The sequence below is a fragment of the Rhinichthys klamathensis genome, unplaced genomic scaffold (genome assembly GCF_029890125.1).
Source record: "Rhinichthys klamathensis goyatoka isolate OS25496 unplaced genomic scaffold, OSU_Roscu_1.1 h1tg000637l_1, whole genome shotgun sequence".
Taxonomy (NCBI): domain Eukaryota; kingdom Metazoa; phylum Chordata; class Actinopteri; order Cypriniformes; family Leuciscidae; genus Rhinichthys; species Rhinichthys klamathensis.
Genome location: NW_026607083.1, coordinates 44,385 through 59,437, shown reverse-complemented (window position 1 = coordinate 59,437; position 15,053 = coordinate 44,385). Strand labels below are relative to the sequence as shown.

The following is a 15,053-nucleotide window of genomic DNA, read 5'->3' as shown; positions in this document are numbered from 1 at the left end:
ACACACACACACACACACACACACACACACACACACACACACACACACACACACACACACACACACACACACACACACACACACACTCAATGATCATAAATAGGCTACTGCATGCATAATAATTAGACAAGAATGATCAAAATGCTGTTTACAGTAGTTTTAGAAAGAGTGTATTTCACACCACAGGACATGTCAACTTCCCGATAGTGTCTCATGTCATCTACCCTCATAGTTGTCAAAAACATCAACTGTGTTCTGCTAGTTATTCCTCAGTGAAATGAGCACCTGTCAGTAAATGTTCACAGAATGACAGAGTGTTTCATTTCACTTATTTGGTTTCAGTTCTACATTGCTGAGCTCTGTTATATGTGCCAAAATATGTGCCAAAAATCATACTGTGAAATGTATTAATATATTTAATTTATTAATATGTCTTCATCCTTCAATATCTGAAAAAAAAAAAAATTCTGATTTGCATTTATTAAACGTATTTATAAATATTTACTGTATATCCTCAGCCCAAATGTTTGCTAGGGGTTTTGCCTCTGTTTTCTGACTTTTTTAATAACCCTGAGAGAGGTCGACAGTACTAGATTGACTGCAAATAATGATAATAATAATAATAATAATAACCCCTTTGAGAAAATTACAGCATGTCAACCCAACTCATTCTCAAGATTTGGCTGTGACTCTTAATTTAAGCTCTACAGTTAAAAAGGGCAGTCGGTACCTTTCATTTTTTCATAACTGAACTGATTTTAGTTTGTGTGTGTGGATAGATAGATAGATAGATATATAGATAGATATATAGATAGATAGATAGATAGATAGATAGATAGATAGATAGATAGATAGATAGATAGATAGATAGATAGATAGATAGATAGATAAACAGACAGGCAGACAGATGGAAGATGGATAGATAGATAGATAGATAGATAGATAGATAGATAGATAGATAGATAGATAGATAGATAGATACATGATAGATAGATAGATAGATAGATAGATAGATAGATAGATAGAAAGATAGATAGATAGATAGATAGATAGATAGATAGATAGATAGATAGATAGATAGATACATGATAGATAGATAGATAGATAGATAGATAGATAGATAGATAGATAGATAGATAGATAGATAGATAGATAGATAGATAGATAGATAGATAGATAGATAGATAGATAGATAGATAGATAGATAGATAGAATCATGCATTGCACTATAAAAAACTCAACAGGCCAGTACTGAAAAATACCAAGAGATATAATATAAAGTCCCCTTGAAAATCATGAAATAATTTTCAAGCTGCACTTAGTATTGCTTTTTCTTTGCTGTCAGAACAGATGTGCGGACCGCTGCTTGAGATAGCTTCGGATGATCTCAGTGTTTCTCAGCAGATCTCAGTGTTTCTCAGCAGATCTTAGTGTTTCTCATCAGATCTCAGTGTTTCTCATCAGATCTCAGTGTTTCTTCATCAGATCTCAGTGTTTCTCATCAGATCTCAGTGTTTCTTCATCAGATCTCAGTGTTTCTCATCAGATCTCAGTGTTTCTCATCAGATCTCAGTGTTTCTCCAGCAGATCTCAGTGTTTCTCATCAGATCTCAGTGTTTCTCATCAGATCTCAGTGTTTCTCATCAGATCTCAAGGTTTCTCATCAGATCTCAGTGTTTCTCATCAGATATCAGTGTTTCTTCATCAGATCTCAGTGTTTCTCATCAGATCTCAGTGTTTCTCATCAGATCTCAGTGTTTCTCATCAGATCTCAGTGTTTCTCATCAGATCTCAGTGTTTCTTCATCAGATATCAGTGTTTCTCATCAGATCTCAGTGTTTCTCATCAGATCTCAGTGTTTCTCATCGGATCTCAGTGTTTCTCATCAGATCTCAGTGTTTCTCATCAGATCTCAAGGTTTCTCATCAGATCTCAGTGTTTCTCATCAGATATCAGTGTTTCTTCATCAGATCTCAGTGTTTCTCATCAGATCTCAGTGTTTCTCATCAGATCTCAGTGTTTCTCATCGGATCTCAGTGTTTCTCATCAGATTTCAGTGTTTCTCATCAGATCTCAGTGTTTCTTCATCAGATCTCAGTGTTTCTTCATCAGATCTCAGTGTTTCTCATCAGATCTCAGTGTTTCTCATCAGATCTCAGTGTTTCTTCATCAGATCTCAGTGTTTCTCATCAGATCTCAGTGTTTCTCATCAGATCTCAGTGTTTCTCATCAGATCTCAGTGTTTCTCATCAGATCTCAGTGTTTCTCATCAGATCTCAGTGTTTCTTCATCAGATCTCAGTGTTTCTTCATCAGATCTCAGTGTTTCTCATCAGATCTCAGTGTTTCTCATCAGATCTCAGTGTTTCTCATCAGATCTCAGTGTTTCTTCATCAGATCTCAGTGTTTCTCATCAGATCTCAGTGTTTCTCATCAGATCTCAGTGTTTCTCATCAGATCTCAGTGTTTCTTCATCAGATCTCAGTGTTTCTTCATCAGATCTCAGTGTTTCTCATCAGATCTCAGTGTTTCTTCATCAGATCTCAGTGTTTCTCATCAGATCTCAGTGCTGCTGCTGGAGTTTTTCAGTGGTCACTGTGCCTTTAAGAGCGCGCGCTCTAGGGTGGCGCTTTCCTCCGCAAGGGCTTCTTGATATTAATAGTGTTGGTGTCTTGAAACTGACGTAATGCTTGGAGTCTGAGGTCCTGACAAGCGATAACATTTCTGATAAAGAACTGAGATCCCTGCAAAAACCAACCTCCTTTCTTCCCACCAGACTCAGGCGTTTTTACTATTAAACACAGTCTCCCAAGATTTCACGTGTACAGGAGCAATTCGCAATCTTACATCCCCATAAAAAAGAAATCATTCCCCGAGATCAACAAACAAACAACACAAAGACGCTTCATGGCTCACGCCAAAGCTCCACCATCTTTCAGACTGCAAAGACTATTGCAATTTAATCAACAGGTAAGGAGAAAGCGAATCAATGAAGAACGATGTGGTTTTAGCTGTAGTTCCTGATGAATGTTATGTAATGTTGAGAATGATGAATCAGTTGAGTGCTACTTTGTAACGAAAATAAGAGCTCGGCTCTTCGGATTTCCGATTTTGAGGCTAAATTGCAAATTGAAATCGGCGACTTGTTACATTGTATCTCCCAGTAGTTGAGGAGAGAAAAGATTACTTTTTCCTTCCCATTTCTTTTCAGCCATTCTGTGTTGCAATGCGTTTTGCGCAACAGAATATCCACAATGTAGCAATTTCTCTTGTACGTTTAAGCCGCGAGGCGCCTTTTATGTGCATTGTTTATGCGTCGCAAGTAGCTAAACGGATCCTGAGTAAAGTTATAGAAAGTTTCATTGGTGTGTAGGCTACTGTTTTTGCGTAAATGATGCTGAATGGCGCTTTCCACACAAACTTCGAAAACTTTCCGTATCTGATGATGTACGATAAGAAAACGCGTAGGCATGGCAACGCACTGAATGTTATATTTTCCACACACAAAGAGGCACAGGTTGTTTACATGACAGTCTACGGATCGCAACGGGGGTTTTATCGCTATTTTTGCGGTTTTATTCGAAGGCAGGTTGCGAAAAGATGTCTTTCTGTTGTTTCATTGCGTCCTTCGAGGCTATGGAGACGAGCAGCAAAAGTTTATTAATAGCGGTAACGAGTATTTCTCATTTGGATGTGTGTTTCTTTGTGAATTGATAACGAATGGAACAACTTTATATTTGTTTTGTGGAGAACTTTCACACTTAGGTGTGTGTGTGTGTGGGGGAGGCTGTAGTTCACAAAGTTTCTTGTGGCGTGATGGAGCTTATCTAAAAACTTTTCAAGGAATTTAAAGAACCGCTTTAACCCTCTAAAATGAAGGCATGTATATAGAAATTTTACCTTTTGTCTTGGCATGTACACTAGTCCTTTTCTTGTTGATGTTATCCATCAATAGAAACTTTTTTTGAGTGAGTACAGACAATAGATACACACTTAATATGTCTTCTAGTTATGTGTGTATTCATATCCTATAAGTCCCATTTTGTGTGATATGAGAATGTGAAAAGTTTGGATGTTCCTCAGTTCTGCAACTAGCCGGGCGATATATCACGACAAAATCTTTCATATCATTCGATTTCGATAAAAGTCACATTTTTATTTATTTCAAGTTTAAAGGCAGATTTTTTTGCTCCTAAGTGAAAGTTGTAGAAACCAGACTTTTAATTGTGGTTTTAAACCACTTTTTGTTGTAAGAACATGACACAAACTTTACGTTTTTAAACTTTTCCAGTAACAAAATAAATCTCTTAATAAAAAAAAAAATTTCTTATAGTTTCTGCATGTGCTAACAGGTGATATTGTTTGAAGGTTTGTGTTATGTTAGTTATGTGTGTATTCGTATCCTATACTTTTTGTGTGATATATATATTGTTTGGACGTTCCTCAGTTCTGCAACTGTGGTAATGTTTCCAGTTAATTTGGTTTTACAATCACTTTCACATTAGAATGTCATTAAGTGTGTGGAAACAAGTTTTTATCTTCGAACTGATAAAATCACCCACACTTCACTTAAATGTGCCGTACCGAAGCGTAACCTGTATATCTGATTGTTATGATACAAATTCCCATGTTGGTTCCAGTAGATGAGTTGCGATGTTTCCTGTAAACTGTGAAAGTCGCCACACTCGGGCAGTCTGGAAATGATATGCTCTCTTTTTCTGTCTTGAAATGGTTTGTCGGTAAATGTTTCTTAATGACAAAGCCCGTGCAGGCTCATCATTTAGAGAAACTCTCAACTGTACACATAGTTTCAGATACAGTCAACAGGGAATCTCAGCTCTGTCATCATCAGGCTTCTGCAGTCACAATCACTTTATCTGGTAACACTTTACAATAAGGTTCATTTGTTAACATTAGTTAATGTATTAACTAACATGTACTAACAATGAGCAATGCATTTATTAATCTTTGTTAATGCTAGTTAATAAAAGTCCAGCTGTTCATTCATTGTTTGTTCATGTTAGTTTACAGTGCATTAACTAATGTTAACAAATACAATATTTGATTTTAATAACGTATTAGTAAATGTTGAAATTGCCTTTAACTAAGAATAATACATGCTGTAGAAGTATTGTTAATTAATGAGTAGTTAACTAATGAAAGCTTATTGTAAAGTGCTACCTTTTATCTGAACTCTTTTTACAGTTGCATGACTATTTTTTTTAAATCTTTGAGGACTTTAAAAAAGTATTTTTGTGCATCAAAAATATCGACCGATATTGATAACCGATACCGATACCAATTATTTGCATGTTTATGTGCCCGATAACTGATATTTATCTATTGGTTTATTTATGTTTTTCTTCTGTTCTGTTCAAAACACTTTTTAAAATCTATAATTTCTGCACTCCCTGCTTGCATACAAAACAAAACTCACTTCGACATCAATAAATACTGCAAAAAAAAAAAAAAAATAAAAAAAAAATATATAGTGCACTGTCACTAAAGTGTCATTTTTAAATAATATATTTTATCAGGTATGAATATAGCATGTAAAAATAATTCTAACAAATAAAAAAAGCGTTCTAAACCGATTATCGGTCGATCTCTTAATGATCTCATGTGTAACAGTCTAGAGATCAGACGAAAAAAAATATCTCCATCTGCTTGGAATATTATTTCATTCCTTGTTCATCATGTGATACACGTAAATATGCGAATATGCATTCAGCGGTTTACTAGATTCAGTTCTCAGTCCACACAGAAGAATAAGATCCACATGAGTTGTCTGATAAGGCGCGTTTGAAGTGATTGAAAAGCTTGAGGTGTATTTGAAATGTAAATGACTCCACATCTGTGAGCTCTTTGGAGAGAGGCAATAGATCAGCGCTGTATAGTCAGGAACTTTACGGCTGACAAATGAATTTGGGCCTTGGTGGAGGGAGAAAGCAGCAGTGGGGGTCTTGCATTTGTTCTTCGTGGCTTCTGAGTTTGCACAACTTCTTTTGGGCTAACTTCTTGCCGCACCGAGATTTGCCACTTGTGTCCCAGATTCATGTGGCGTTGGTGCCGTTGAATAAGAAGCCTGTAGAGAAAATAAATTTTAAAAGAAAATAAAAGAATTTTTTAATGACAGAGATAGAGAATGGCTCACGCTAGTGTTTGCACATATTGTGAGTAGTTGATGACTACAAAAGTTAATTTTTTTTTACTTTTAGATGATTATTTATGCATATATTTTTATTCATTTGTTGCTCCAAAGTGAACACAAACAAACTTATAACTAAGTTTGAATAACTTATAAGGACTGAATAAGTTTTGTTTGTGATTGTGAAACTCAAAATGATTCTTTTTTTTAAATTGCGTGTTGTTATTTCAAGCTTAGCATTGTAAGGAACGGCACGGTATTTTATTCCAGGCAAGTGTTTTGAAATGATGCATCAATGACTTTATAGAAATTCCTTTTTGTTTTGTTTTTCGTGGTTAGAAATCTCCAAACATGGGAGACAGGAAACTTTAGAATAGTGTTTTTGTAGTCGCCTGATGAAATGCCAAGGTTTACAAAGAGACAGCTCCTGATAATTGGTGCCCTTAAAAGCTTTTATAACATATATTTGATGTAGCCTGCATATGAATAGCTTGTCTTTTTTTTTCCTCCGGATTTTCAAGAATAAAAGAGCCGCAGTTCACAGAGGTCGTCCCTTGTCTCGTCATATGCTTTTCATCCTGTTTTTAGCCGTGTTTTGAAGTCACTATGGCTCTGGATGTGTGCTATAGACTTGTTATGGTGAGTTATAGCAGATAAGACTTGCCATCGTCATTGATTTTCTCACTAAACTTTCATGCAACATGAATGGATTTGATGCGAAATAACGAGAAAAGTGCGTTTTTGTGTGGGCGGTTTATGAATCTACATTAAGCTCTTGTTTTTGTCATCCGAATGAACTGCCTTTGAATTTAAGTGAAATCTTGTTCTCTTCACCTCTTTTTCTCACACCCTGCGTGGGAATGAAACACCAGGACCTTTGACCTGAGGTGTCATAGCAACCTCCTTTATCCTGTAAAAAAATATAGGTTTAGCTTCTACATATATTTATGAATATTGTGTTTTGATGGCTAATTCTTACATGTCACAAATGCAGCTGAAATGTATTTAACGACTCCCCCAGATAAGAGACAGTTTGGGTCTCCGACTCTGTCAGAGCTGTTTGACATCACTTGTTAGGCTAATTATGTGGCGTGTAATATTTTAGTGGTTAGCGTACATCTGGTAAAGTTTGCTGACTGAAAACTCTCGTATTCCCAGTAGAGTAGTAGGTTGCACTGCAAACGAAGAAAAAGAAGTCAAAGTTCCCCTAAATCTTCATTCTTACTCATTGACAAAAACTCTTTTTTTGTTGTTATTTCTTTGTTGAGGAATACAATTTTGTTGCATATGCAAGATAAAGTGATGTGTGACGATAAACCTTTTATTGGTCTTCGTGGTTTTTCAAAGCTAGCGGTTCCCGTTAGGCTAGCTTTTCATATGAGTTGGCATGAAAAACCTTTTTTTTAAAGACTAAAGTAAAAGTATTCATTTGCTTCAAGCTTCATCCCTCAAGCCTGTGTGCTCAGCTTCATATCAAAAACTTTCTGAAAGTTTTGGAGCCAGCATTGCCCACTTCCTCTCCTCCCCATTCCGATGTGCCGAGTTTAGTTCATCCGCCGATCCTCTGGAACGCTGATGAGTCAGTTTAGCCTTTTTCTTTCTTTCTTTTCTTTCCTTGCTATCACGGTGTGTGTTCTTTTACCTCGCAAACAGGTCTTCATTTAGCTTTTTTCGTCTTTTTTTTTTCCTCTCCATCTCACGGTGGCTGAATGTTCTCCATCTGTGTGGTCTGGAGGCTGGTGCGATTGACTATTGCTAACCTGACTCAGGTTGGACAGAATGAGTCGAAGAAAAGGTTTGTAGGGGGGAGGGGTTACGGTGGTGGGGGAGTTTTCCTTGAGAATGTTTGTTTTCCTGTTTCCAATTTGGTCGGCCAGAAGGCCCGTACTGTCAGAGCTCCCATTCATGAAACCTGCTGTCAGACTGCCTGAGTACATGACACAGGATTTCTCTCAGCTCTCTCCATGTTGTCTTTTGGTAGATCCTTCTTTTGTAAAAGTCGTTTTATTCTGTGAATGCTAAAGCGTTGTGCATGCACCTATGACTTTGCTTCTTTAAAAATGACTGAAAAGTTTCTGTTTACCCAGAGCACTTCCTTCTCGCTGAACATGTGTGGTTTTGTTGTTACAGTGATCGAGAAGAACGGTGTGGTTTGGTCACCCTTCGCACCCAGGATCATCTGCACCTGTGAGGTCTTCTGAGAAAAGGAAGTACGGGACGGCGCATTTCACAAGCGACGCACGTAGAGCGAGTAAAAAACTTTGTGAACACTGTGGGGAAAAAAATGGAATGATTCCCAGGCCGGAATGGATGTGGAATAAAGGATACCTCGGAGGGCTCCTCAGGGAAGGGTCTTTGGATACTCTGCCAGCTTTGATATCTGCCTCCCTGTTGGATTTGAGTGTGATGATGCTATAACCCAATGCTTAACAGAGGTATGTATATACGTGCGATTGTGTGTTATGAAAACGCAGGGCGGCGTGTGGCATTGTGGTTTTCCATGCAAGTCATGTAGCACGTAACGGCAAAGGACACGATTTTTGTGTTAGGGTGATGTAGCTTTAAAACCTTATTTATGGTAACTTTTAACCCAATCTTCCTGTAGTTCAGGGCCGTAATCTAGACCGCTAGATAGCTCAAGCTGTTAAACTGCTTTGATCTTCAGTAAGGCCATCATCCCCTGCTTTGGCGTTTATTACGTGGAACAGTAGAATTTACTGACTTTCTTTTCCCTGACTTTTTTTTGCATATATGTGGGTTTTCTCCAGGGTAATAAGAGGCCACACAAGCAGTGTTTTCTTTTTTGTGTTGTGGACCAGGTGATACTGTGGTCTGGTATTCTTCTCTGCCACTGTGTTTGTGGAACGCTGGACTTGCTTTCAGAAGATTTTTTTTCATAGCTCATAAAAAAACATGCATAGAAGGATATAGATAAAGTTAACAGTTTGTTTTTGTACGTGCATTTATTCTTATAAATGGTTGATTATCCATTATGTGTCACCCAAAAGCAAAAATAAATAGTTGTTTGCATTAGTTGATGATCCTCAGTTATTTAATTTTATCATAAATCGTCATAATTGCATCAAACGTTGGGAAATTTTATTTTAATTTTGATTTTAAAAGTGGTTTGCCAGCTTGCTCTGTGCCGCATGATTTTCAGTCGAGCTAATGAACGTAGAAATGCAATAATCTGAACTTCTAAAAGCGTCCGCATTCTTTGCGGTCTGGGTTGCGAGCAGTAGTCCTTCTTAAATGAGGTAATCTGAGAGTGTGTTATAGATGGCTGTTTTCTCCCGTGCCGAAATCTACTGTATAATAAACGACCTGTAACGGCCAGTGATTAGGGGATCCTGTCTTTGTGATCGCTGCCACAGTGGAGGTTTCTCTCGTGTGCCCTGCCGTTTCAGCAGATTTGCGTAATGTTAAACACATGCCATCTTCTCCAGTCTGGATTTCAGGGGAAAACCTGCTCTCGGGGATGGTAAAATGTGCTTGATGGTTTCGGTTTGTGTTAGGCGTGGGGGTGAAGCTGAATGGCAAGATTAACCCCATGGATCCTTCAGCCAGAGCTACGACACAGGCTTCTAGGTCAAGGGTCACCTGAGATCCCTCAGTGGTGATATGGGGGTCCAGGGGCCCCTGATGGGGCTTACTGGGTTGTAATGCGTTTGTTAGTCTTTTTTTAAAACAAATTGTTGCCCGTCTTTCTCTGAATTTTGATGTGCTTTACTGAAAAATTATTCTTTATATTCATTTTAAAATTTTGCAATTCTTAGTGCACTTTTTAAAATTAGTTTCACATTTTATTCATTTGAATCATTGGGATGCTGATGAGCAAGGTTACATTAATATTACATTAATATTTACCCAACAGATTCTTCTCCTTTCAAACATGACTTGATCTATTTCGACAACATATATTTATAAATGCCCAACCCCATTTGGCTAATTTAGTATTAATTTGCTTTAAAACTTGGTGTATTTGGTTTAAACCCGGGCGCATGACCCAGACTAAACCCATAAATGCTAATTCATGGCTGTGTTATTTACTCCAGCCGATGATTCTTCACTGTGATTTACTGATATTACACATCTAGCAGTGTGTGGTGTGTTTGCACTAAAGTAGCCTATATTTTCAAAATGACGACTTTTTGATCTCAGCCCACTTTTAATTGCATCTTACTATACAGTAGGCATTAGTTATGCTCATATCCTTATAGGCTCAGCTGTTATGCGCTGGACCATCTCTTTGACTCGCATGCCCGTTTTTGGGTATAAACATGGATTTATGCTGTGAGTTAAAGCTTATGCTTATTACTTGTACCTTGCTTTGTATAATTTGGTTGAGTTATGGTGGGGGAATTTGAGTGGTCTGCATAGTTCTCCAGTAGGTGCCTGTGTGATGTATGGCGTGCCAGTGTGCCGAGGGAGGCAGACGGCCAAATGTTTTCATAATGTTCATTTAAAAGTCTGATCATTCGCCTCCACCTCTTTCTCGGTTTTGCAGTGCATATAGAAATGTTTGATGCAGCACCACTTTAATCAGCCACATAATGCTCAACATCCAGTTTGTTACTTTTGAGGAATATAAGAAAAGTTTTTATTTGCAGGTAAAAGTGTAATACGTTTTTACAGTCTGTGATTCTGTTTTTTCAGACGTGGAATTAGCATGTGAGCGTGAACCGGTTGTAAATACAATGGAAATTCCACATCTTTATGCATTTCAGGCCTGCTAGATAAACAGCAGAGCCTTTACGAACTGAGAGGTGACGGTCGTGAGCGCGCCTAATGAGACTCTCTGGTTTGACTCCAATATTTGCCTGTAAGAATACAGTGAGCCGAGTTATTACAGACTTTTGAGATAGTTGCAAAATGGCGGTAATGAGAGAGGAGCGATCCTGCCCGCGAACGGCGATGCCCGGGTCGTATTCGCCTGCCAATTAGCCCGATATTCCTCCACTCGTGTGGCACCATCTTGCAGTAACCCCGAACCGGCACCGAACTAATCTAATTAGATCGAGAACACAAAAATGATCCCGGACCACTGGCAGAACGCACAATAAGGGAGCAATTTATTCTCGCATGGTGTTAAAAAAGGAGGGAATGGTTGAGTGCAGGCCTGTTGTTTTTAGCAGATTGTTTCCGCAAGGCCTGCTCCATATGGTGTCGGAGAGGGGAGAAAAAAGCCCCGGAGAAGGGGGTAAAGAACAAGGGGGCAGAGAAGCTGCAAAAACAAAACTTCTCCAGTCAACCCTCTCTAAATTAAAGGGTAATGCCGAGCACACCGCACACTCAGGAGTTGTTTGTTTAAAAAGCCAAACTGCATTAATCAACGTCTTCATCTTCATCGCTAACAGCATGATTAATCTGCTGTTTTTTCTCCCCGCCAATCTTTTTTTTTTTTTTTTTTTTTTTTTTTAGTAATTGCCAATCCAATGAGCAGCTTTGACAGAGTGCTTCTGACCACATTGTTCACACATTGAGTGATGCCTGCACAGCGTCAGTGCACAGCAATATTATGCTTTTGGTTCAAAGCCCAGGTTCAGTTGCATAGTGTAATGCAGATCGTATTACATGTTTCTGATACAATATTGTAGCTACTTTAACCTGCAATAACTCTCTGCAGCTTTTGCCTTGCGATCTTCTCCCCTCGGACCTTCTCAGAAGCGCCCTTTTGGCCAACTTTACTGTAGTTGAATAGCGCCTGGAGGCCATTGACAGGAGCCTCATGTATCCTGGCCGTGTCTTTGGCAAACACAAACAGTAGCCTTCTAAAGATTTCTCCATTTGTTTAGAGGAAGTCCCAGAGGCTTGTTACGCTCCCCAACCCCCTTCTCTTGTGGCTATCAGATGTTTATCCTGTACAAGGAGGGCAATTTACAAATGTAAGTGTTGTCACAACACAGGAGGAGACAAAAGGCGTCACGTCAGGCAAGGATGCACCTCAGTGTCAGACCGCCATTATTTTGCAGATTAGGAGGGTTCAGGTGAATGTGGGACTGAGTGGCACAGCTACTGTTTGCTGTGATTTGTCTTTCTCCGTTCAGACCGGAGGTCGGGTCTCTCGGATGTCCGGACTGTGTACTTGATGATCGAGGAAAGTTTTAGATGTCATATAATACAACTTCAAATCATACGGTTGAGTAGGCTTTTGATAAAACAGTAAAAGACGGTCATTATGGTAGTTTTTTGTCTCTCTTCTTTGTACTAGTTGTGTTTGATAAAAGTCATTGCTTTTATTTGTAAGTGTTTAATGGCTGATTTCAGGCTTTATGCAATACATTTTACACCAATGCCTAAACAGGCATGATTTGATGAAGCAAAAAGCGATAAAAGTTATCTTTTCTATCTAAAAATGTTTTATTTATTTATTATTTGCTCTCTATTTCTGATCCTATGGAGTGCATAACCTAAAGATTGTTCTTGTTGGCTGTTAAAATGCTGCATCATACAGTATTTTTGCTATGAGCTTAGTGATAGTTCCCAAAAAATTAAAAATGAGCAGTTTCTCATGTCATTCCAAATCTGTATGACTTTCTTTCTTCTGTGGAACATAAATTGACATTTTAATAAAGTGTTTTTCTTGTGCGTACAGTGGAAGTCAATGGAAACAAACTGTTTGGTTTCCATCATTCTTCAAATTATCTTCTTTTTTTTTTTTTTTTTTTTTTTTTAACAGATGTACGTTTATTAATACAAGTTTAGAATGACATGAGGGTGATGAATTGACTTAATTTTTCAGTGAATTATCCCTTTAATGCTACCCATACACTACACAACTTTCAAAGTCATCTTTTCAGACTACATAACTGTCTGTCTGTTGTCACCGATGTCAGTTCTAGGCAAAACACATTTCACACTACAGGAAGTGTATCGCAAAGAGGTATAGATATTTAACCTGCTAAATATCTTTAGGCATCGGTGATCTTTTAGGTCACATATTTGATAATAACTCATAGTGATTGTCAATCATGTGAAAAATCACTGATTTTCCTCAGATTGGTTGGCGATATGCCTTAACTGACAGCGAGTGTATAATCAGGGCTAGAATTGTGTAGTTAAAAAAAATTACAAAAAGGTAGTTTTACCAGTAGAAAAGTTTTGCAAATAAATAAATTTGGTCACACTTTTGATTAGATTAGGGTTCAATTCTCACTATTAACTAACTATATTAACTACAACTTTTGCATCAATAAACTCCTATTTCCTGCTTATTAATAGTTAAGGTATTGTTAAGTTTAGGTATTAATGTAGAATATGGTCATGCAGAATACGGCATTAATATGTGCTTTATAAGTACTAATAAACAGCCAAAATCCAAGTAATATGCATGATAATATGCAACTAGTTCATAGTGAGGATTGAAGAAATGCATATTACTTTTTTTTGCGAATAATATGTTAAAGAACATGTACACTTACATGAGATGAATACTGTTCACTTATTTAGGTAACCTTCCCATTATTGCATGCTTTAGCTCGTAGACAGACCTTAAAAAGAAGTCTATGGTTAATGGGCGCAAAAAAAGTAATCACAAAATTTTTCGAATATCTTTCAGGCTTAGCAAACCAGACACTAATAACTGTCTGTGGTCAGACTTCGGCCTCTGATAGGCATCAGGCTGCAGGACAGGAAGGCAGGAGTGGGTTTACTCTGTTGAACAACACAACACTAGTGAGTCCTCTCCCCGTCTCCCAGACTGAACTCTGCTGGCTGCAATTCGTCTTTGTCAGGGGAAGATATAGAATTAGTAGCTTACCAGGCATCCCTCCCCTCCCCATCACTACCCACACCATCCCATAACTCTTCTGGCAGGCCCAAGGAGCTGGTTCCTCATCTGTGGAGGCCGCCAGTCTCAACACCTATTATGGTCAATGGGCCTGGGTCCCTGTCAGGGCCTGCTGCCTTTTTGATTCACCACTCGCCTCGGATTCTTCCCCAGGTCGCCTTCTTTTTTCACCATGTCTTCGACTTCCAGATAGGAGATAAAATATCCATAAACAGCACTTGAAAGAGAATGTAAATGTTTATAGGCTTCCTGCAAGACTTATCTGATATTGTTCTTATTTATATGTCGGGGTCGGTTGACTTGGAGGCGGTCATGACGGCCGAACTGGAGCCAAGCAGCTTTTAGTGCTCCTTCGGCTCGTCCCTGCCAATTGCAGAGATTTAGGCGGACAGTTGGATGGTGGAGGACCGAGCCAGTGACACCAGGCTGGAAAGTATGTGGTAACAATACAAGTATGATTAGCTTCAGCCCCTCCCACCTCCTGCTACCTAAGCTTCACTCCAATGTAGGGCATTATTTGGGCAGTCATTTCTCATCCTGTAGTTATATAATGAAGAAGCAGTGTTTCTCAGCCACTTCTTCTATGAGACAGCTGGGTCTTTCTCATCTGTTTGGTGCAGGTTTCAATGCATCTTGAGGTAGCTGGTGATACTTAGAGATTTTTTTGGGCGCAGTTTTCTAATTGTAAAACAATTTCAGATCTATTTCGAATTATATTCTCCCTACATCATGTGGACACCGTGACTGCTCTAGATTTGCACTCTGTCAACAAACCTGACACCGTACGTTACCTCTTTTCTGACGTTAGACGGAACACCAACGCACTCAGATTTCCCATGCAACATTGCTATGCCATAAATCTGCATGCTTCGACCTGCATGCTATAGCTAACTGGGGCGCTGACTCTATAGGAAGCTGTTGAGTGGAGAGCCAGGCGCTTGTGTGGGCGTCAGGGATTGGATTTGTCAATTGTGCTGATATGTTGAGGGCGATCCGAGCCCCAAGCGCTTCACTCAAGGTAGAGAGTTATTGTAAAGAGGCTAACATGTAAAAGCTCTCTAGCAAACAGTCATACTCTTGCATGCACTTGCATGTACAGGCTTTACAGTCATTATAT

The 15,053-nt window shown here is 38.6% G+C and overlaps 1 protein-coding gene across 1 annotated transcript in view; it reads left to right on the top strand.

The window, feature by feature from the left end:
* Positions 1 to 3,556: 3,556 nt before the first annotated feature.
* The window catches only part of trps1 (trichorhinophalangeal syndrome I), a gene marked incomplete at its 3' end in the record, with an annotated part of 55,377 nt that continues 43,880 nt past the window's right edge, over positions 3,557 to 15,053 (top strand). Inside the window, exons 1-2 of the mRNA XM_056241359.1 lie at positions 3,557 to 3,668; positions 8,278 to 8,582. Coding sequence (XP_056097334.1) covers positions 8,570 to 8,582 — 13 coding nt within the window. The remainder of the gene's footprint in view (positions 3,669 to 8,277; positions 8,583 to 15,053) is intronic.